This window comes from Penicillium atrosanguineum (assembly GCF_028827265.1).
Source record: "Penicillium atrosanguineum strain IBT 20685 chromosome Unknown utg000005l_segment0_segment0, whole genome shotgun sequence".
Taxonomy (NCBI): Eukaryota; Fungi; Ascomycota; class Eurotiomycetes; order Eurotiales; family Aspergillaceae; genus Penicillium; species Penicillium atrosanguineum.
The window spans coordinates 1597134-1617584 of record NW_026623137.1 but is presented as its reverse complement, the minus strand read 5'-3'; the positions used below and the strand labels follow the sequence as shown (position 1 = coordinate 1617584).

Sequence of the window (20451 nt, the reverse complement as noted above, 5' to 3'; positions counted from 1 at the left end):
ATGTACATGTGTCCTTCATGTCACACGTCCCTTACGGGAACGGATTATAAGTACCATTTCCAAAGCAAGGTCCATCAATCGCATACCCACTAACGTTCTTCATCGGAATACCCTCCTCCCCAAACCTCAATACATCACCCCCATAATGATAAGGGTGCCATCCAATAGCAGGCGGACCCTTTACGGGATCCTTCATAAAAGCCAAGATATGGTCCTGCATCACTTGACTCGTCTTCGCCTCCGCCGCGGAAGGCCCAACTGTAGCATTCGTCACGTTATAGTAGTACGTTCCAAAGTTCATCACCAGATCCGATGAATGATAAGCTCCGAGCCATTTATAGGGGTTCTGATTTGCCCACTGGCCGGCGTATTGGTACCGGTATGTGGTAAGGTTTGCGGCTGTGCGGATGAGGCTTGTGTTTGCTGTTGGGCAAACCCAGTCTTTCAAGGTTCCTGCGTTGACGGTGGGCTGATAGGGGCCTGCGGAAACGTTCGAGGATGGCCAAGTTACTAGGTCTGCGTCGTTGTTGGCCGCGTCGGAGAAAATGGCGGGTCGTGGTGAGATCTTCCCTGCTGCTGCGCGAGCTGGGTAGTCAGAGAACAGGTAGACGTTGTCAACGATGGGGCCAAAGGTCAAGCCGGGGCTTCCACTGTACTGGCCGATGTAATTCTCTATCTGATCCATTGAAACTTGCTGCATGCATTGCAGTTCTGCAGTTGCGTCATTGGGGAAGTCGCAGCCTAGGTTCTTGGCCACGAAGGTGAAGTTCGACTGGGCGAAGTCGGTTGAGGTCACTGATTTGACTGCCGTTCCTGACTGCGAGAAACTGCCTTGGACAATAGGCTTGTCCCAAAATGCATAGTTGTGGTAGTCGGTGCTTATCGCGCCAGCAGATTGTCCCCACATGGTGATGGCTTTGGGATTTCCGCCGAAGTTGCCAATGTTTTCATGCACCCATTCTAGCGCCATGCGCTGATCCAAGAGAGCTGGGTTGGGATTGTCGAGGCCTGCTGCGTTGGGATAGCCAAAGATGTTGACGCGGTAGTTAATTGTCACAACAATGTGTTCCTGCGTGCGGTTCACCCATGGTGCAGGAATCTGGCCTGGCTCATCGATACCGCCAGTCTTGAAGCCGCCGCCAGTCATAAAGAATATAACAGGCAGCTTTGATTTGGGTGAAACATCGTACGGGGTCCAGATAGCCAGGCTGAGGCAGTCCTCAGAACCTGTCTGTAGGCTGAATCCCGTGGAATGGTTCTGGTTTCCATTGTTGGCATCCAGATACGGAGTGAAGAGATTGAAAAAGGTGGGTTTATTTGAGACGAATTGCGGACACGAGGGAGGGAAGCGTGTAGAGTAGTAGTGTTTCGTCGACTTCGGCAGACGCTGCGGAGGCTTGAAACGCAACTCACCTACGGGAGGTTGCGCAAAGGGAATATTGCGGAATTCCCGGACACCGCTGTAATCGTCATTCTGGAGACCAGTGAAGACTCCGGTGTCGGTCTGCACTGTCAGGGGACTTCGAGCGGCCGTAAGGCCGAATATACCTGCCCAGAGAATAAAAGACTTCATGATAGCGGGAAAATCTTAGCAGTAATGACGCAGCACTGGACATGGGAGACCTGTCCTTTTTATTTCCTGCATAACAGAATTCATTTCCCCAACTTCCGAGGCCAAGCTTCAATGACAGAAGATGTGGAGAAGGAGCTCGGAAGACCCGAGGGTACAATCTTTACCCATCTATACTCATTTAGGAACGATCGACAATGCAGGCACCTGGCTCAATTTTAGTCCGCATAAAGTCGGATGTTCCAAGGCGCACGGCGGTTTGAACGTTGTAAGTACAGTAGGTCCTAGTTTCTCCGGGAACCAGTTACGAAACGAACTACAAACAGTCCAATAAATGCTTCAAGAGAACTAGCCTCGTTGTATTCTGTCTTCGTACATGAATATAAAACTTTACGACAGCCAATGAAAGACGATAGGAAACATGCGTATCTTTTCAATGCACATCTACCGCTTCTTGATGCTGACATCAATGTTGCCAATGACCCATATGGCAAAGAAAGTAGTCACTAGGCCAGCGAATATGGTAAGCGGCTTGCGCAGGGCATCCGTCAAGGTGTGGTCATAGATCACCTAGACTTGAATTAGCATATTGTTCAAGGCCACTCTTTGGGTAAATAAGACTCACCACCAGCTGCGCATCGCGCGCTTCGTCGGTCAGGCTGTCAACCTCCAGGGTCAATGTAGTCCGGCCGAGGGTGTCCATATAGGTTTTAAAGGACGACAGAGTGGCCTGGATCTGGTTCGCACTAGGCAGACCATTGCTGTTGGCGCCCTCGACAAGTTCGTAGCGAACATTGTGCGCACCTTCGGGCAAAACCAGACGAACAACAACGCGCTCGTACTGAATACCCTCAGACATCTTGGGACCCTGGAGGAAAGGCACCTTAAGAGCGTAAGAGTCGGAGCCCTTGATTTGACGCAGGAAGCGACCCAAGTCGTTGTTCCAACCCACCTTGAAGCTGTAGTTCCAGCCACCAAAAATCGGATAGCGGGGCTTAAGCTCCAGGTTAGCACCGGTCTTGCCATTGCCGGGGCGGTACCTGCTGGTCGAGACGTTACCGATGTCATCGGTAAAGTAGGGGTCAACGGAGCCAGGCTGCAGAGGATAGGTGATCTCGCGCACCGCCGAGCTCGGAGCCTTCTGGTAGTTGGAGAAAGTCCACTCGACACGCGAGAAGTGGTTCGCCAGCTCCGAGCCGTTGTTACGAAGCCAGTATCGCTCCTCGGTAGCCAGATTACCTCCCCAGTGCGAAACTTCCACATCGCGCTCGAGGAGATGGGCGGTGATGACGGGGTTGGTGAACTCGTAGCGGACGGTGATCGGGTACTCGGTGCCCGGGGCCACCTTGGCGGTCTCGTACGGGCCGTAGGTGTAAGTGGTGCCCTTGCGCTCCGGGTCGGCGCCGGTCTTGAGATCCGAGGTCTCTGTGTAGTCGGCCACGTTGGTGCCGGGGAACTTCAGCTTGGTCTTCTGCGTAACAGTTTGATAGGCTGAAGGGACGTAGGCGGAGAAGCTGTAGGTAAGGTATTGCTTGTCGTTCTGCTGGATGACAGAGGGGCGCGGGGCCAGAGAGTTCAAAACGGAGTAGGAGATTCCAAGGGTGATCTGGGATTTCGGGGCCAATGGCTCGGGGAAGTGAACGACAAAGAACTGATTGCCACTGTTGGAATTGAAGAGTTAGCGACGGGTCCACGCGACAGGCCCAGCTCATGTCGAAGCCATTGGCTCATCCAGTTAACACCTACCTGGATGACACAATCTCAGTAGCATCCACCTCGAATCTTCCTGCGTCGGTCGCCTTCTTATCCCGAACTTCAAAGCCACCTACGCGGTTAAAGACATCCGAAGGGAAGGGGATATAGTAGTCGCTTTGCGGCTGCTTGTCGACATTCTCCACGACAACATTGATAGTCTCACGAACATAACTCTTCTCCAGATTGGTGTTTCGAACCAAATTGGTGTTTTTGAAGACCTGCGGAGGCTTGAAGTCTAACGGGAGAACGAGCTGGGTGGCAGTGCTTAGGTTGGATGCGGCAGCCAGGCTGGGCATAAGTAGCCCGAGAACTGAGGCAGTGAAGAACCTCATGATGACTGAGGGTATCACGCCGGAGAACAGGTTCTCCGGAAGGGGAGCAAAAAAGCAAAAAGACGAGGTGGAGGTGGGAGGTGAATTTGGACGGATGAAGCTGATGAGGTGTCCCCATGTATACGCAATACGGCGGGCGTAGCGGCCATAAAGTGCACTCCGCTTTCTTATCGCTCGGATAACAGCTTCTCCTCATTTCTCCTCTTCGATCTACATTCCTTCTCTGCTTCTACATCTCCCTCGTTTCACTATGTTTGCTATGCAGGCAGCTTTTCGGTCTAACTGCTGGAGGGCAGCACGGCTACCCCGTGTTCGCTGTTTGCATGACCTTAATAAACACCCTCAAAGCAAGTTCTTGCAGGTATCAGAAGAAGTCCGTGATGCTGTCGCGACAGGGAAGCCCGTCGTTGCGCTTGAGACGACCATTTATACTCATGGTGAGTGATATAATAGAATTGAAGCTTTTCGGTTGATTTCAAGGAGAGCAAGCATAGCTAATATAGCGTCAGGCTTCCCATATCCCGACAACGTTGCTCTGGCGTCGCTGTTGGAATCTGTCGTTCGAGTGAACGGCGGTGTTCCTGCGACCATTGGAATTATCGGCGGTGTTGCAAAAGTTGGCATGAGTGCAGAAGAAATTATAGAGCTGGCCTCTACTGTGGAGAATGCCTCCGCCTTGAAGGTTTCCCGCCGAGATTTGGGGTACATCTGTGGCATGGTATGAATACGCTAAAAGACCTATCAAGCTTCAACTAATGCATCGATAGGGCCTGGCTGGAAAGCGTATTCATGGTGGAACCACAATCTCGGGCACCATGATTCTCTCTGAGCTTGCAGGAATCAAGATCTTCGGGACTGGTGGCCTTGGTAAGTTTTATGCCAGATGACATGTATAATATCTAACATTGTCTGCAGGTGGTGTCCACCGTGGAGGAGAGAATTCAATGGACATTTCTGGTAAATGATGCATCTTCTGCTATGCCTGCCAAAGTGCTAATGCCCTTTTCAGCTGATCTCACTGAACTGGGCCGAACCCCTGTGACGGTCATTAGCTCCGGTTGCAAGAGCTTCCTGGATATTCCTAGGACGCTTGAGTACCTTGAGACCGAAGGTGTCTGCGTCGGTACCTTTGCCGATGGACGTGAGGGATCCGTCGACTTCCCCGCGTTCTTCACGCGAGACAGTGGCTTCCGCAGCCCGCGGACTATCCAAAATGAGGCCGAGGCTGCTGCTATCGTCTGTAAGGACACCCTCTTCTTTTATCCTCAGTGGGAAACTGACATCCATAGATGCGCAATCTAAACTCCCCGTCATGTCTGGCATCCACTTCGCCAACCCCGTCCCCTTGGAATCATCAGTGTCTAAGCCCGAGATGGATCGTATCATTGAAGAGGCTGTCCGTCTCGCCAATGTAGAGGGCTACCATGGTAGCGATAACACTCCATTTGTTCTAGCTAAGATCAAAGAGCTGAGCGGCGGAAAAAGTGTGATTGCAAACCGGGCTCTAATTGAAAACAACGTTCAGCGCGCTACACGAGTCGCCGTGGAGCTTGCTAAGCTCGAGGAACAAGACCGAGAATATGCGGCTCGGTGAGTTGGGCTTTTTAGATACATAAATACATTCATTGCTAAGTTTGGAGATATTCTTCCGTATAGACACATGCCTGCAATCCCAAACATTGTCCAGCCAAACCATGATACCGCCAAGCCCCAAGACGCTTTCAAGGCTGCCCAGCCCGCAGCTCCTCCGCAGGTTGAAATAGCAGATGTCATGGTTGCTGGCTCTCTCGCCATTGATCTGTCCTGTGACTTTACGCCATTCCACAATGAACTGGCCTTAATCGCACCCGTGCCTCATACGTCCAACCCAGCCGTCATCGGCCAAAGCCTTGGAGGCGTAGGCCACAACGTCGCCCTCGCAGCTACCTACGTCGGCAGTGACGTTCTCTTCTGCAGCGTTGTAGCCGACGACTTAAGTGGCCGCGCAGCACTGGCATCGCTCGAAAAAGAAGGCCTCAGCACCGCAGGTGTTCAAGTCCTTCCCTCAACACCAGGAACACGCACTGCCCAATACGTCGCCATCAATGATGCCAAAAAAGACCTCGTCGTCGCGATGGCTGACATGGGCATCGTCGAGCTCCCAGAACACCGACTCGACTTTGACGGCTTCTGGGAGCCTTTAATGGAACGCACCAAGCCCGCCTGGGTCGTCGTCGACGCTAACTGGCACCCAGAGGTTTTGAAAAAATGGAGCACAATCGCTCGCAAGCACGGTGCTCGCGTCGCATTCGAGCCCGTTTCAACAGCGAAATCCCGCCGTCTCTTCGGTCGCGATGCTACCGGTACATGCGCGACTATTGGTCCAGAACAAGTAGTTCCCAACCACACCATTAGCCTCGCCTGTCCGAACCGCCTGGAGCTGACCTCAATGTATGCCGCGGCGCGTGAGACAGACCTCTTCGAGTCCCGAGGCTGGTGGGCCGTCATCGACGCGATGAATCTATCCCCAACAGGTTCTCGCGAGCGTCTTGTTTACGTGACATCCGCTGCGCTCGTCGACCAGGGAATTCCGCAACAATCAATCCAGCTCCTTCCCTTCATCCCATGCATCATCACGAAACTTGGTGAATCTGGCGCTCTTCTAACTCAACTCTTACCCCCTGGTGATCCCCGTCTCACGGACGCAGAGTATGCGCCGTATATCCTTGCCCGCGCACAGGCTTCCGACGCGCCTTTCGGTGGTGTTTATATGCGGTTGTTCCCTCCGGCTGTGAACTTGGATCCTGAGGATGTAGTTAGTGTGAATGGAGCTGGTGATACACTTCTTGGGGTTACGGTGGCTGGGTTGGCGAAGAAGGGTGATGCTGCGCGCGTTGAGGATGTGATTTCTGTTGCTCAGGAGGCGAGTCGGAGGACGTTGACTAGTGCTGGGGGTGTGAGCCAGGAACTGGTTGGTCTTCGGGGTACTATGGGGCTTTAGCTGATTATTTATCTGTGGAGCGTCTTGTGATATCCCGGTACTTTATCTAGCATGTACATATACTTAGCGAGGAATTGGGGTTCGTATATATCAAATAATTGTACGCTTCCTACTACGTTAATAAGCATATTAAGGTCGAGCCTCCTTTTTAATTCCCTGCCTAGGGCTGAATCATGAAGTTGGAGAAAAGGGTCACACCTAGTAAGATTACTATATAGAAAGGTGAAGTGATATCAGTTTTGAGTTCCAGTGGAGTTCTATTCATTTTGAGGTTGTATACAATTTTCTTGACTTTGACATTCTAGGCAAGTGTCTCTTTGAAAATGTTTCCTTTTGAAAAACAATGTCTAGAATCATAAACTCTTATCGTGGGCGCGATCACAAATTTTAGTCTGGCATAGAAGACATCATTTCTCTAGTTACTTCCCTGTCTCCTACCTTTTCAAGCTCCCGAGTTTCTTGATGTTTCGATCTTACATTAAGCGACTGCCAAGTTCGCCGAAACGCCACTACATCCAATGAGCAAACAACCGGACAATCTACGTCACGCAACAACGCAATTGTAATATTGGAATCATTTCGATGCCAATGAGCGCTTGCTTTCAGGCACTCTAATCACATAGCCACCACTTCGCCTTAGGCCCCGCCATTTCTGTTTCCTCGGCGATCAAATGGTCTAACACTAATCCAAAACAGGCGCAGTTGTTCTCAGGATAATAGCAGTGGCTTCCAAGCCTGCGTTATCCGAAGTACTCCACACGAGGTGCCACCACCCATTCTTGCCGGTTGATTTTGCGTAGAAGTTTCCGCCGGTTCGGTTTATCAGCACAGTTGAACCATACAGTGACCAGGCATTTGTGATCGTCTCAGTGTCTGCACTGGAGATAGAAACAGAATTAATGCTGTTGAATGTGACCGGGTTGGTAACAGAACTGCTTTCTTTCAAGCACAGCAGGTTTGTGGTGGAGGTGGTAGACGAGCCGAGTGCTGCGAAGGTACGGGTGGATTGCGTTGTATTGGCGTGGGCAATCCAAGTCGTGCGATCATTGCTAGAGTAAGTCACTAGAGAATTAAATGAGCATCTCTGTATATTCCTGATGAAATTTTCAGCTCTCACCATACATAGGGACTTTGTTAGATGCATTGGACAGCGACATGTCGCCAATCTGAGCTTGACCTACACAATAAATTATTAGTCGATCAAGTATCGAGACTATTGTAGGGAGTCAAACCATCAGCATAGAATACATGCAATCCATTGATGTCTTCACCGTAAGCATACAGGCTGAAGGGATTTCCATTGGACTGTCGCTCTTCTAGAGGTTGTGCCGAGCAGAAGAGCCCGAAGGCTGCCACAAAGGCAGGTAGAATGAAGGTAAAAAACATTTGGGAGATATCTTGAGTATCAAATAGTGCTTCTTAAATAAACAATGTATCTGGGGGCACAATTCTAAACGCCGGAAGTTATAAAGCCGGAAGCCGGATGGCCCAGCCTCATTATATTCTCCCTCCCCAGGTGCCTAGTTTACGACGAAAGGAAGCCCTAACTAATGCTATTCAATGAGAAACGGAGATAGTACGTACTTGTCAAAGACATACCAAGGGCTTTCCATGCAAGCTTACATATTACGTCTTCGTTCTCCCAGATTAGAATCTTGACGGGTCCCCTACATCCATGTCACGGCTATCCCTATACGGCGCTGACGTCGCTGAGAAGGCAGTATTAGACTTATAACTCTGAGAGCTGACGACAACCTGTTTCAAAGACTATAATTCACTATGCCTTGTACCGATTAGCTGGCTTTCTTGTTTTTGTTGTATCATGATGGTTATACAGAACCGCCACGACACGCGGCAAGGCCCTGTCTCACCCTAATGCAATTCAATCTTACAACACCCGAAGTAGCGGATTGGCACTTGCCCCGTTCCCTATTACTGAGCAGCTGATGTTTCCATCAGTGATCGGAACACGAGATCGCGGCCCCTGCGCCGGGGATCTTAGAAACACGATTATAGCCACATAATCGGAGGGCCTTGTAGTGAAACCACACGTTTTTAGTGGCCAAGGATACGAATGGCTCAGACCAGGCTGCTGGAATAAACACGAGATTACACCTTATGACCTTCAAGAAGTAGGCATTCTTTTTACGACTCACGAGGTCCTGACACCAGTCCACTCAAGATGGGGAACCACCCACCAAGACAATGTCCCACTTCCCTGCTGAAACCAATAACCTAGTCAAGGCTGCCTATATATCCCATCAGAAAATATATTATAATGAGCAACTCTCTTCCGGCCTCAGCTGCAAGTCAGCTAGGAGATCCTAGCAAGGGTCCAAGATGTCCTGTCTTGGGAGTACGGCCCTTCGCATTGAGGGTCTTCGAGTCGACTCTGCTGATTGTACGAGGTATATAGCTGGACAATGGGTTCGCCGTCCAATTTCGTTCAATTCAAGTCTCTACTAAGAATAAAACACCGTTACAATTTTTATCCTTTGGATAGTTTTAAATCATCATGAAGCTCTCTCGTCTCGCTTTTCTGGCGCAAGCTTTCAGTGCGGCTACTGTCTACTCCCAGAGCCTTACCAGAGTAATCCCCAACTGGCTAATTTCTACTGGAATTCCGACTGGAATTATTCCATCCTTTGTGACAAGAACGCAAGACTCATCCGCTAGTCCATCCGTGACCGCTTGCCCTGGCAACGCGCCCAACAAGAGAGCTGTCTGGTGCAACTATAGCATTGATACTGACTACGAAAATGTCGTTCCTGATACTGGCAAGACCCTCGAGTACTGGTTCGACATTGACGAAGTCACCATTTCACCCGACGGCTTTGCACGCCCAGTGATGGCCGTGAACGGGACCATCCCCGGGCCAACCCTTTATGCAAACTGGGGTGACTATGTCGTTATTCATGTTACCAGTCATCTTGAACGGGCCCGTAATGGATCTAGTATTCATTGGCACGGCATGAGACAAAATTACACAAACCAAAATGACGGTGTTGTTTCTGTCACTCAATGCCCCCTTGCCCCTGGCCAGACCATGACATATAGATGGCGAGCTGTTCAATATGGCTCTTCCTGGTACCATTCTCACATCGGCTTGCAAGCTTGGGAAGGTGTGTTTGGCGGTATTGTTATCAACGGACCAGCAACTGCAAATTACGATATCGACAAGGGCTCTCTGTTTTTAAATGACTGGACGCATGCAACAGTCGATGAATTATATGAGTTTCAACACCAAAATGGGCCAATTACTCTAGACAATGGCCTGCTCAACGGGACAAATGTTCTCGGAACGGGAGCAAATTCAACCAAAGGATCGCGCTTCACCATGAAAATGAACCAGGGTACCTCATACAGGCTTCGACTTGTCAATGCAGCTATCGACACCCATTGGAGCTTCATGATTGACAATCACTCTTTAACTGTTATTGCAATGGATCTTGTGCCAATCAAGCCCTTCACCACTGACATACTGAGAATTGGAATGGGTTCGTCTCCTCCTCATCCTCTTCTTCTTCATTATATTTCCCCTCTTGAAAAGTAAACTGACCATCCCTTGTAGGCCAGCGATATGATATCATTGTTGAGGCAAACCAAGCCTCCATAGCCGAAAACTTTTGGATTCGAGCAATACCGGGTGCGTCCTGTGCGTTGAATTACGAGGCAACCAATATTGAAGGCATACTGTACTATGGAAGTGCTCCTCAAACACCCAACACAGTCGGGTACACTTTGACATCCTCCGACACGGATTGTCTGGATATGTCAATGACGGATCTAGTTCCGTACCTCGCAAAGGATGTGGCGGCACCAGTCTGGAACAAACCCGAAAACGTGTCATTAAACCACCTTACAGGACCTTTTTTCTGGGAAATGAACAGTACTTCGATGAAGATTAGTTGGGAGAACCCAACTTTGGGACAAATCTACAACAACAAGATGAACTTTACGGCTTCAAGTGGAGTCATTGAGCTACCCTTCGAGGATGAATGGGTGTACCTCATGATCAAGACAACACTTCCAGTAACACACCCAATCCATTTGCACGGGCACGACTTCTCTATCTTGGCACAGGGAACTGGCTCTTACAATGGATCAGTCATGACAAATAATCCCCCTCGTCGAGATACAGCCATGCTCCCTGCGATGGGGTATCTCCTTCTCGGCTGGCAGACTAATAATCCTGGTGCATGGTTGATGCATTGTCATATAGGGTGGCATATTGAAGAAGGATTTGCGTTGCAGTTCATTGAACGCTATGATGATATCAAATCGTTAATTGATTACAATGAGCTGCAAAGTGTTTGTGAACCATGGGATGCATATGATACAAGTGCGAACATCACGCAAATTGATTCGGGTGTATAGATGGTGAGTTTTTCATTTTATTTTATTTTTTTATAAAGTCAAAGAGCAATCGTACCTTGAGCTAGAGCATAAATATTTGGTCCGTTTTTGCCCTCATTCTCGAACCTATAAACGCTTTTAGATCTTTATTTCTCGATGGGTCAGCAGACTTATGTGGTTTATCAGCCGTTCCTCGGGGCACAAGGCAACCCGGCAATATACTCCATAGTACTTGCTGAAAAGATACTGCAGTGGACCAGCCCCAGTCCGATGCAGGCGCTGCAGATACCTATCACATTGTGGAGACAAACCCAGCAGAATATGAAGACACCAGTTTAAATACAGGGGTCTTATTTCTGCTTGCTTACGCTAGCCCATACAAAGAGCCATCACAAGGTATTCCGTCAAAATCTTCAGCTTCTCATTATTCGTCGATAATAGTTTCTTCCATGGATTTATCGAGCAATTCATCTGCGACAAGATGAAACAATCGGCCTATTTGGACGAACGTGCCCGAAAATCGGGACTGATCGGCTTGTACATGAACACGGAAACAAGCTTGTTCCACCTTCGAGCCGAGATGGGGCCGCGTTGGCAACCTGACCTGGATATGGTTCCGACGTTCTTCATGGTCCATCTCACAAATATGAACTGAACAACTATGCTCCTAGGTATGTCTCGAGATTCACGGGATTGAAATTAGCTCAAGTTATCCTTCCGAGGTTGCTCGATTCGGAGTATATATCATTAGGTGTGGTCCGACCGCAAATCTAAAAACTGGACAATCGGGTGCTTATTTTTGGGCATTTATGTACGCGCAAAAATTGGATCCTCGAGACAATTACCTGACATTGCCTCGGTTCAAACTGTTAGTAGCTCGATAATTGAACGTGGAGCTCCGGAGCGCGTTGAAACAAGGCTTGGTGTTCCTAGATATAGGGCGCGTTCCTGCATTTGAAGAACGGGAGATCCAGCATTCCAAATCACCCCTGACCACACACTCTTTTCTCTTTCGCTCACAAGCACATTTATTGGCTTCGGGGTACAATTTTGGGGATGCTGCTTCAAGCTGCTCTCATTTTTCTAGCGCTGCAGGCCGGCGTCGTCCAGGCCGATCTCTCAGCTCGAGCTGGCCCTCTCGTTGACGCGACATTCGACTACGTAGTCGTGGGTGGTGGCACGGGCGGAAATGTTGTGGCAACTCGACTCGCGCAGCATGGGTCTAAAGTCGCATTAGTCGAAGCTGGAGGACTCTATGAGCTTGAGTCAGTGGTAGAAGTCCCCGCGGCCGATGTACTCCCCTGCGGCTCGGATCCGGGCACTCAGTCTGCTGTGGATTGGGGGTTCGTGACGCATGGTCAGCCAGGTGCAAATGGGCGATCTATTCATTATGCTCGTGGAAAATGTCTTGGCGGATCGTGAGTCCTCGGTTTCGAGGTCTATCCGGATGCTTATAGCTAATGCATTTCGTAGATCTGCACTGAATTTTATGATCTACCAACGGTAAAGAGTCCCCGATTTTTGAAAGAGTACATGCGCTAATCTTGAAATCAGGCCAACGATTGAATCAATGCAGCAGTGGGCCGATACGGTCAACGACAGTAGCTATACCTTCGATAAAGTTCTCCCGTACTACAAAAAAAGCGTTCAGTTCACAGCACCGAACACCCAATACCGCGCATCCAACGCCACTGCAGCTTATGATGCAAATGCTTTCGAGTCAAGTGGCGGCCCACTACAGGTGTCCTATGCCAATTATGCTATGCCTTTCTCTTCCTGGATGAAGTTGGGCATGGAGGCAATTGGCATCAAGGAGAAGGAGGATTTCAACTCGGGCTCTTTGATAGGAGCACAGTATTGTTCATCAACCATTGACCCTTCGGATGAGCTTCGCAGCAGCTCTCAGTCTTCTTTTCTAACCGAGATTACCCCGTCTACTTTGACCACTTATAGCTCTACACTGGCGAAGAAAATCGTTTTCAACCCCCAAAAGAAAGCCACCGGTGTGCACGTGACAGGGCTACTTGGAAACACTGTTACTCTTCACGCATCTAATGAGGTTATCATCTCTGCTGGTTCTTTTCAGTCACCCCAGCTTCTGATGGTCTCCGGTGTCGGACCTTCCGACGAGCTGAAAGACCATGGAATTGATGTTGTTGCTGACCTTCCTGGAGTTGGCCAGAACATGTGGGATCATCCATTCTTTGCTCCCACCTACCGTGTGCAGGTTGATACCTTGACCAAGTTTGCCAGCAACCTGGTCTTTGCTGCTGAAAGCGTTATTGGTGGACTGTTGGAAAAGACTGGTCTTATCACCAACCCAGTCGCGGATTACCTCGCTTGGGAAAAGATCCCGCAGACCCTTCGCTCGCAGTTCTCGCAGAGCTCGCTAGAGTCTTTGACAAACCTCCCCAGTGACTGGCCCGAGGCCGAGGTGAGGCTACATACCCCAATGCAAAAATCGCTACTCATGCACAACTTAATAGTACATCTCCGGCGCGGGATACATTGGCAATGTCTCCAATCTCCTTGAAGACCAGCCCAAAGATGGATACCAGTACGCCTCAATCTTGGGAGTTCTGGTTGCACCGCAATCTCGCGGCAACATCAGCTTGAAATCTGCTGATACGAATGACCTGCCAATAATCAACCCCAATTGGCTTGACAGCACTGCAGACCAAGAAGTTGCCATTGCCATGTTCAAGCGCATGCGTGAGGCATTCCAGAGCGATGCTATGGCACCAGTTGTTATTGGAAAGGAGTACTATCCTGGCGAGGCAGTCCAGAGTAACGCGGATATCTTGGAATTTATCAGGAACAATGTGATGACCCTGTGGCATGCTGCTTGCACTTGCAAGATGGGCAGCTCCGATGATGAGATGGCGGTTGTTGACTCGCAGGCCCGTGTCTACGGCGTTCAGGGTCTTCGTGTGGTCGATGCCAGCGCGTTCCCATTCCTGCCTCCGGGTCATCCCCAGTCGACAGTTTGTAAGCCTGCTGTTCTAATATCTTCCTTTGAAATTAATTCTCACCTGTTGAACAGATATGCTTGCGGAGAAAATCTCAGATGCCATCATCCAGGGTCTCTAATGGCCGGATTATCGACGTAGAAACTCTTTGCAAGCACTTAAACACCTCATTGACTTTGTACATATCTTGGGTACCTTGACCCATTCAATCTTATAACTTTGTGTACTATTCAGCCCAGAATTTCTGTCACTTGAAGGATCGACGGTTAATGAGCAGTAATTGTGCCATCAAAGAGCCCGAATTGGAATCGCCCTTCAAACACGATTATAGCACATATCGGAACGCCTTGTTATCAATCTCCGTCTGATCCAACATCCCATTTTCAATGCCATCCTCTTCACTCCCCTGAACCCCAAGTGCCGCGCGATCCCGTCGCTTGTTCTCAAGGTACATATAGGCATAAAGAATAAGGATAGCGGTCAACTTGACCGAATACCCGGCAAGCATCCTGTAGAACACATCAGTAAAAGATACCACAATTCAAAAGGTAACATCACATACGCAGTGTAAGCACTATGATACCCTGGCGCCTCGCTTTCCTTAAAAGTCTGCGGCCCAATAATATTGCCAACGCAGTACCCAGTGAATAACAAGGCACCCGTGACCTGCTTCTTAGTATATCCCGCAACATTCGAGCTGACTATAGTCAAACTCATACTGAAGCCCAATCCCTGGAAATAGCATAACCAAAGTGCGACGAGACGACCCCACTTATTCGAGTCCGGAAGACCGACTAATAACCCCGAACCGAGGATGCAGACTGTATTGGCGACAACCATGCACGCAAATCTCGAATGGAATTTATCGCTGTATTTCGTTGCGACAAAGCCTCCGGATATCAGAGTCAAGAAATTCACTGCTCCGCCGGGGATCTGGAGGTATTGTGTTCCGAGGGTATCGAATCCGAAAGTACCGACGATAATGGACGTGAACTATATCTCCGTCAGTATCTTTTTTAAATGAGCGATGGATAAAACCGAAACTCACACTCGTCAAAGCCGAATTCGGCACCTGAGCCCCAATGGCCATAACAAATAAAAGCCAGGTCTTCGGATCCCGAGCAGCCTGCCACACTTGATACCACTTAAACTGATGGTTTTTCACACCCTGTTGGTTAACCGCAACGCGATCAACAGCAATGACCCTTTGTCGCTCGGTAAGGAACTTGGCGGTTGAGGGAAGATCCGGTAGAAGCCACAGCGCGAAGATACCAGTGACGATTGAAAAGGCACCGAAGATAAGGAATACGTACATCCATCGAGGGAGGGCGCTTTGGATATGTCCGACAGCGTAGCCAATAAGTCTGTTAGGTCAGTAGATGTAACTAGAACTAAGACTCGCGATTGAGATTCTTACCCGCCGAACATGGTCGCGATTCCATTCGTGCAGTAGTACGCTTCCAGGCGTAGGGGCTGCTCTTTCGAAGTATACCACATGCTCATTAGGAGTATGAAGCCGGGGTTGACGACCGCTTCGACGAGACCGAGGAGGAAGCGATTTATGGCTATTCCGGCGAAGTTGTGGCATGCCGGGGTTGTCATGAGGAGACCACCCCATACTGTTTCTGTTAGATGGTTTGACAATCTTGGGGAGTTTAGGGGATCGGACCGATTGTTGTCCATGCTAGGAATTTGCCGACCGGTAGCTTCTGAAAGGCTAATCCGGCTGGCCATTGTGCGATTAGGTAGCCGAAGTAGAAGATCGAACCTGGAAATATGCGTGTTAGTGATTCTTCCATGTATGGAACTGCAGAAACTCATACTGAGCCATGAATAATCTTGTCCCGTAAGATGCGTCCCCGCCTTGAGGCCATAGACGGACGCGAAATTGATACTATTTTTATCCAGATACTGTGCGTGTTAGCAAGGCACTCGAGATAGAGACAGCTCAGTATACCTGAATCATATATATGACGAATAACAGCGGAATCAACTGGCGATCAATCTTCCTCAAGGTCTTCTTCGCCTCTTCAGGCGTGTACTCGATATCTTGATGCTGGCGATAGAATGCATAGTTGTCATCTCGATCCGACGAAACCGCGGTGGAATTAGTAGGTGATGCCGTGGCTTCAATCTCTTTCTCGAGATCTGGCATCTCGTCTTTCCAGTCAAGTAGTAGCTCGGGGCATCAAAATCCCTTCAGGAACTGGGAGGACGGGTCTTTATAATCAAGATCAGCTCAAGCCTGTGGAGCATATCTGCACGCCATGGTCCCCATAAAACATGCCAGGGGAGCTAGAAGAATCAAGCCAAATCTGTCTTGTCAGAGGGGCATGACAAGGTGTTTTGAAGCCTTTCTGGACGACATGATTCGGTAGGGAGATGGGAGTGTGGAGGCGGTACAGGGATCGTAGTTGAGGACTTCCTGTTTTGAAGAAATCTACGGGTCGCTTAAGGCTAGTTTATTTGTCTTTGAGTTTAGTTTGTAGGGGCAGGTGGGAGAATTGCAGGGTGAGAGGTTGTCGGAAGGTGGAGGTGATCACGACATCGATGCGGCGATTGCGTGTTGGAGAAGGTCTGAACTCCTTTCTGGCTTCGTGTCGGATATGTTCCGAGGTGTTTTTGTGTCTTTACGAGCGGTTCTCTGTTTAAGTTCGTGAAATTTGCTGGTTTAGATTGGTGACTGGAATAAGGCGGTCGTAGTCTATAACAAGTAGCTGCAAGAGAAGAACTCGGAGCTGCAGTTGATTGCGGTCTTGGCTATAGGTCCTTTCTTCTTTGCTATCTATAACTTTGACTGGATTTTATCTGAAATAAGGGATATGCATTCGATCATGGAGAGATCAAACATATAGATCAGACTAAAGATTGGAGGAGACCTCGGCCTAAAGCACCGTACCTCAATTTGATCGGCATCCTCGATGCAGTTACGTCACTTCCCAATTTCTCAAATCTCATCATCACAAGTCCACTGGTAGGACTAACATGGACTTTGAAACATGCCACTCAATTCTAATTTATCAGCCTACCAGCTCCTTTAATTCAATTAGTCGAGCGAAACTTCAATGCGCGCCAGTTCATTCATATAACTTGTAAATTCTTTTTAAATTCGTTAACTATCGACCCGGAAAATCTAGAGAAGGGTCTTCATGTCCTCCATGTTACGGATACCAGCCAGGTTACCAGCCTTGATGCGCTTCAAAGTCAGAGCAGCAATCAAAGCAGCACCAACACCGGAACCATCCTCAGCGGCCATGATGTCAACCTTATCCTTCTCGTTAGGAGCCCAGTCGAGGATCTCGCGCAGAGCCTGGGCACCACGGGCCTTGAAGTGGGGATACTTGGTGAAGACGGAGCCGTCGGCACCGACGTGGCAGGACTCGATCTTCTTCTTGGTGCAGATGGCTGCGACACCGCAGGCAGAGAGACGAGCGGCACGGGTACCGATCAGCTCGGCCAGACGACGAATCATCTCCAGCTCAGGCCGGGTGGGACGGATACCGAGCTCGCTATGGAACTTGTCGAAGGTCTCAGACAGGTTCTCGTAGGGGTCCTCCTCGATGGCAGCGAGGAAGGAGGCGTCCAGCAGGTAGGGCTTGTTCAGCTTGTCGGTATTCTGGCCGTTGAAGATAGTGCCAGGGTGGCTCTCGATGAGGTCCTTGAGAGCCAGACGGAAGATCTCACCCAGGTACAGACCGGCGGTCATCTTCTCGAAGGCCTGCTGGCCGGGGCGGGGCGAGTCCCGGTCAATGATCTCATCAAACTTGGTGAGGGGGAGAACCACGCGTTCGTTGTCGAAGGCGCCGTATTCACAATTGATAGCAATAGGCATATCAGCAGGGAGGTTCAGGTGAGCAATCTTGGGCACAGAGCCGACGTTTTCCATGTATGCGGCGTTGACACCAGTGCCGAAAATGCAGCCGATCTTCATATCAGGGTCGGTGTAGGAAGAGGCGATAAGGGTACCGGTGGTATCGTTGATGAGAGCAGCAACTTTAATGGGCAGGCCCTATGAGATTGGAGTTAGAGTTAGGCAATTGGACCAACAAGTTCCTAGAGCATTGCATACCCGCTTCTTCAGAATGGCCTCCAGAGGAGGAACAACATCCTCGCCCTCGACACCGTCAATATCGAAGCCCTTGGTCCAGCGCTGAAGAACACCGTGGTCGATGTAATCCTGAGTGGCGGGGTAGGAGAAGGTGAAACCGAGGGGTAGCTTGGCCAAGTCCTCGTTCTCGTGGTGGAACTCAATGAACTGCTGCAAGCAGTCGGCGATGTACTCCCACATCTCCTCGGCGGTACCGGTTCGGAGCTCCTCCGGCATCTTGTATTTAGACTGGGTGATATCAAAGGCACCCTTCTTGTCGGTCAGGGTGATCTCGCAAACACGCAGGTTGGTGCCGCCCATGTCAAGGGCAAGGTAGGTACCCTGCTCTTCACCATCGGGGAAGCCCATAACCCAGGTCACGTTCATGGGCTTGAGGATTGGTTAGTTCATGTGTGGGATGTATTAGGATGCGCGGGGTCTCACAATGTTGCCGCCCTCGACCGTAAGACCTATGTTGTTGTTAGCTCCTTGAAGCGGAACCGGCGGACGCGGGGCTCGGGCATACCCTTCTCAAGCTCACTAACGAAGTGCTTCACGACCTTCTTAAGTTCAGCTGCGTCGACAGTGAAGACCTCTTCGAATTTCTTGATGTGCTCCAGAAGATTTTGCGGCAGCTCGTGCATCGATCCTAGAAACGATTAACGAGTGAAAGCTTGTTGGCACAGAATCAAGCTCACCCTTGCGGGACGGCGGCTGCTTAGGACCAACTCCGACCATGGTGAATGTATCTGATGAAGGTGTAATGAAGATGTAGAGTAGAGAAGAGAATAACGAGGAGGGGAGGATGACGATATGAGGGAGACGTGGGGCAACGATCGCCTGGCTTGATTTGGCTGCGGTGGACAACTTTAGCAACTGACCAACTTTACCCACTTCACCCCGAAATTCGCCCTGTTGTTGGCTCCTTGGCTTCCGACAAATCAAATCTCTTAATCTCGTCGCTATGCTACAGCTTACCCCATCTTTCAAACTGTCAACATGTCATTATTGCGTTTCATTCACTTCATTCCGATCTCTCCCTTCCCTTGAAGCAGAGCGGGGCGGTGTGAGCCCCGTTTCACTGATCTAACGGGATTTGCGCGCCAAGTGTGGAAATACATGCGCCAGTCCAGATTCAACGGTGTCTTTCGACTCCAGCTTCTCGCGCACGCGCTTCTCGTAGGCATTCGATATCCCCACAGTCCGCTCAATTTCCTCTGTGAGCCGATCGACCTCGTCTTGGAGCCGCTCGTCCCGTGTCTGGGGAGAGGCATCCTCGGCTTCACGCGACTTCGGATCCGGGTTGGTTTCTTCCCAGAGAGCCTCCAATTCTTCATCCCAGCCCATAGCTTTAGCAAACTTCCTCACACCTGCATCAATATCACCTAGTAGAAGAACATCATCCGGTCGTGATCCCAAACCCCCAACGCGATCCATGTTGATGAGCACGCGAGGCGTTCCCTGTTTGCACATTTGGGGGAGACTGGCAAATGGCTGGACCGAAAGACTAGTCCCCATCACAATGCAAAGGTCCGCCTCTTCTGGTAGAAAGCGGTTCTGAAAGAAACTCTCGGGAAGGGCTTCACCAAAAAAGACAATGTCGGGCTTGACCAGACCGCCGCACTCCTTGCAGAGCGGCACCTCGCCTTTCTCAACAATCTCGTGCATCTCATCGTCCGGATAGGGCACCTTGCAGTCGATGCACCGCTGTGTAGCGAAGCTGCCATGCGCTTCAATAATCTTGTCACCAGGAACACCCGCCTGGCGCTCAAGACAGTCGATGTTCTGAGTAAAATGCTTCAATAGCAGGCCCTTTTCATGCAGTAATTTAATGAAGGCGTGTGCGACGGTTGGGCGATAGCGTCCGGGGTAGAGTTCACGCGCCAAGGCGTAAAACGGCTTCGGGTTTTGTCTGAAGAAACCTATGTCGAATACATCTTCAGGTTCTTCCAAGTCCAGCATAGCCAAGTTGGCATAGAGTCCCGTCTCTGGTGATCGGAAATCCGGGATGCCTGCTGAGGTGCTTATTCCCGCTCCTACCTGTGTCAAATTAGCTTCTCTGTATATACAGGGTTGGGAACTTCACTTACCATCATCACAATATTCTGAACATTGTGTTTCTTAACATATCTGGCAATTCCGTCGATATTGCGAGCTTCCAACACCGAGGGGTGAGTGGAGTCGCTCACCATGGCTGACTCTTCGTTTCCCATGATGCGATGCTGGCGCCCGGGACGCCGAGGCTGATGCCGGGGTTTGTGCCGTCGTCCCACCGTGAAGGTTCGTTCCTGGCTCGGTTCGAGACAGTAGATCGTTGACGTTCAAAGTGATTGGAGATGGAGAGAGAAGTGGTAGAGAAGTAGAAGTGGTGGAGTGAATGATGTTGCCCACCATCAGAGTCG

The 20451-nt window shown here is 50.0% G+C and overlaps 10 protein-coding genes across 10 annotated transcripts; 3 read left to right on the top strand and 7 right to left on the bottom strand.

Moving 5' to 3' along the window:
• Positions 1–31: 31 nt before the first annotated feature.
• N7443_006864 (uncharacterized protein) lies at positions 32–1573 on the bottom strand (the record flags this gene model as incomplete). The annotated part of the gene is made up of 1 exon (XM_056886920.1): positions 32–1573. One exon carries the CDS (start codon positions 1571–1573, stop codon positions 32–34), a length of 1542 nt encoding a protein of 513 aa, XP_056740569.1.
• A 441-nt stretch (positions 1574–2014) lies between these two features.
• Positions 2015–3657, bottom strand: N7443_006863 (dolichyl-diphosphooligosaccharide--protein glycotransferase subunit OST1; the record flags this gene model as incomplete). The annotated part of the gene is made up of 3 exons (XM_056886919.1): positions 2015–2140; positions 2196–3231; positions 3317–3657. The coding sequence occupies 3 exons, from the start codon at positions 3655–3657 to the stop codon at positions 2015–2017; spliced, it is 1503 nt and encodes a 500-aa protein (XP_056740568.1).
• A 250-nt stretch (positions 3658–3907) lies between these two features.
• N7443_006862 (pseudouridine-5'-phosphate glycosidase/carbohydrate kinase family protein) lies at positions 3908–6637 on the top strand (the record flags this gene model as incomplete). Its single annotated transcript, XM_056886918.1, has 7 exons — positions 3908–4094; positions 4167–4375; positions 4425–4524; positions 4573–4614; positions 4667–4897; positions 4947–5247; positions 5314–6637. 7 exons carry the CDS (start codon positions 3908–3910, stop codon positions 6635–6637), a joined length of 2394 nt encoding a protein of 797 aa, XP_056740567.1.
• A 682-nt stretch (positions 6638–7319) lies between these two features.
• On the bottom strand, positions 7320–8023 carry N7443_006861 (uncharacterized protein; the record flags this gene model as incomplete). The annotated part of the gene is made up of 3 exons (XM_056886917.1): positions 7320–7699; positions 7755–7814; positions 7870–8023. The coding sequence occupies 3 exons, from the start codon at positions 8021–8023 to the stop codon at positions 7320–7322; spliced, it is 594 nt and encodes a 197-aa protein (XP_056740566.1).
• Positions 8024–9152: 1129 nt separating this feature from the next.
• On the top strand, positions 9153–11014 carry N7443_006860 (uncharacterized protein; the record flags this gene model as incomplete). Its single annotated transcript, XM_056886916.1, has 2 exons — positions 9153–10134; positions 10209–11014. 2 exons carry the CDS (start codon positions 9153–9155, stop codon positions 11012–11014), a joined length of 1788 nt encoding a protein of 595 aa, XP_056740565.1.
• A 1035-nt stretch (positions 11015–12049) lies between these two features.
• N7443_006859 (GMC family oxidoreductase) lies at positions 12050–14083 on the top strand (the record flags this gene model as incomplete). The annotated part of the gene is made up of 5 exons (XM_056886915.1): positions 12050–12411; positions 12467–12496; positions 12548–13427; positions 13480–13981; positions 14037–14083. The coding sequence occupies 5 exons, from the start codon at positions 12050–12052 to the stop codon at positions 14081–14083; spliced, it is 1821 nt and encodes a 606-aa protein (XP_056740564.1).
• A 204-nt stretch (positions 14084–14287) lies between these two features.
• Positions 14288–16117, bottom strand: N7443_006858 (putative MFS transporter; the record flags this gene model as incomplete). Its single annotated transcript, XM_056886914.1, has 7 exons — positions 14288–14471; positions 14525–14955; positions 15011–15326; positions 15380–15581; positions 15632–15730; positions 15786–15873; positions 15920–16117. 7 exons carry the CDS (start codon positions 16115–16117, stop codon positions 14288–14290), a joined length of 1518 nt encoding a protein of 505 aa, XP_056740563.1.
• A 978-nt stretch (positions 16118–17095) lies between these two features.
• N7443_006857 (uncharacterized protein) lies at positions 17096–18436 on the bottom strand (the record flags this gene model as incomplete). Its single annotated transcript, XM_056886913.1, has 2 exons — positions 17096–17971; positions 18032–18436. The coding sequence occupies 2 exons, from the start codon at positions 18434–18436 to the stop codon at positions 17096–17098; spliced, it is 1281 nt and encodes a 426-aa protein (XP_056740562.1).
• Positions 18437–18519: 83 nt separating this feature from the next.
• Positions 18520–18787, bottom strand: N7443_006856 (uncharacterized protein; the record flags this gene model as incomplete). The annotated part of the gene is made up of 2 exons (XM_056886912.1): positions 18520–18698; positions 18748–18787. The coding sequence occupies 2 exons, from the start codon at positions 18785–18787 to the stop codon at positions 18520–18522; spliced, it is 219 nt and encodes a 72-aa protein (XP_056740561.1).
• A 348-nt stretch (positions 18788–19135) lies between these two features.
• Positions 19136–20262, bottom strand: N7443_006855 (SIR2 family NAD-dependent protein deacylase; the record flags this gene model as incomplete). Its single annotated transcript, XM_056886911.1, has 2 exons — positions 19136–20089; positions 20140–20262. The coding sequence occupies 2 exons, from the start codon at positions 20260–20262 to the stop codon at positions 19136–19138; spliced, it is 1077 nt and encodes a 358-aa protein (XP_056740560.1).
• Between the last annotated feature and the right edge of the window lie 189 nt (positions 20263–20451).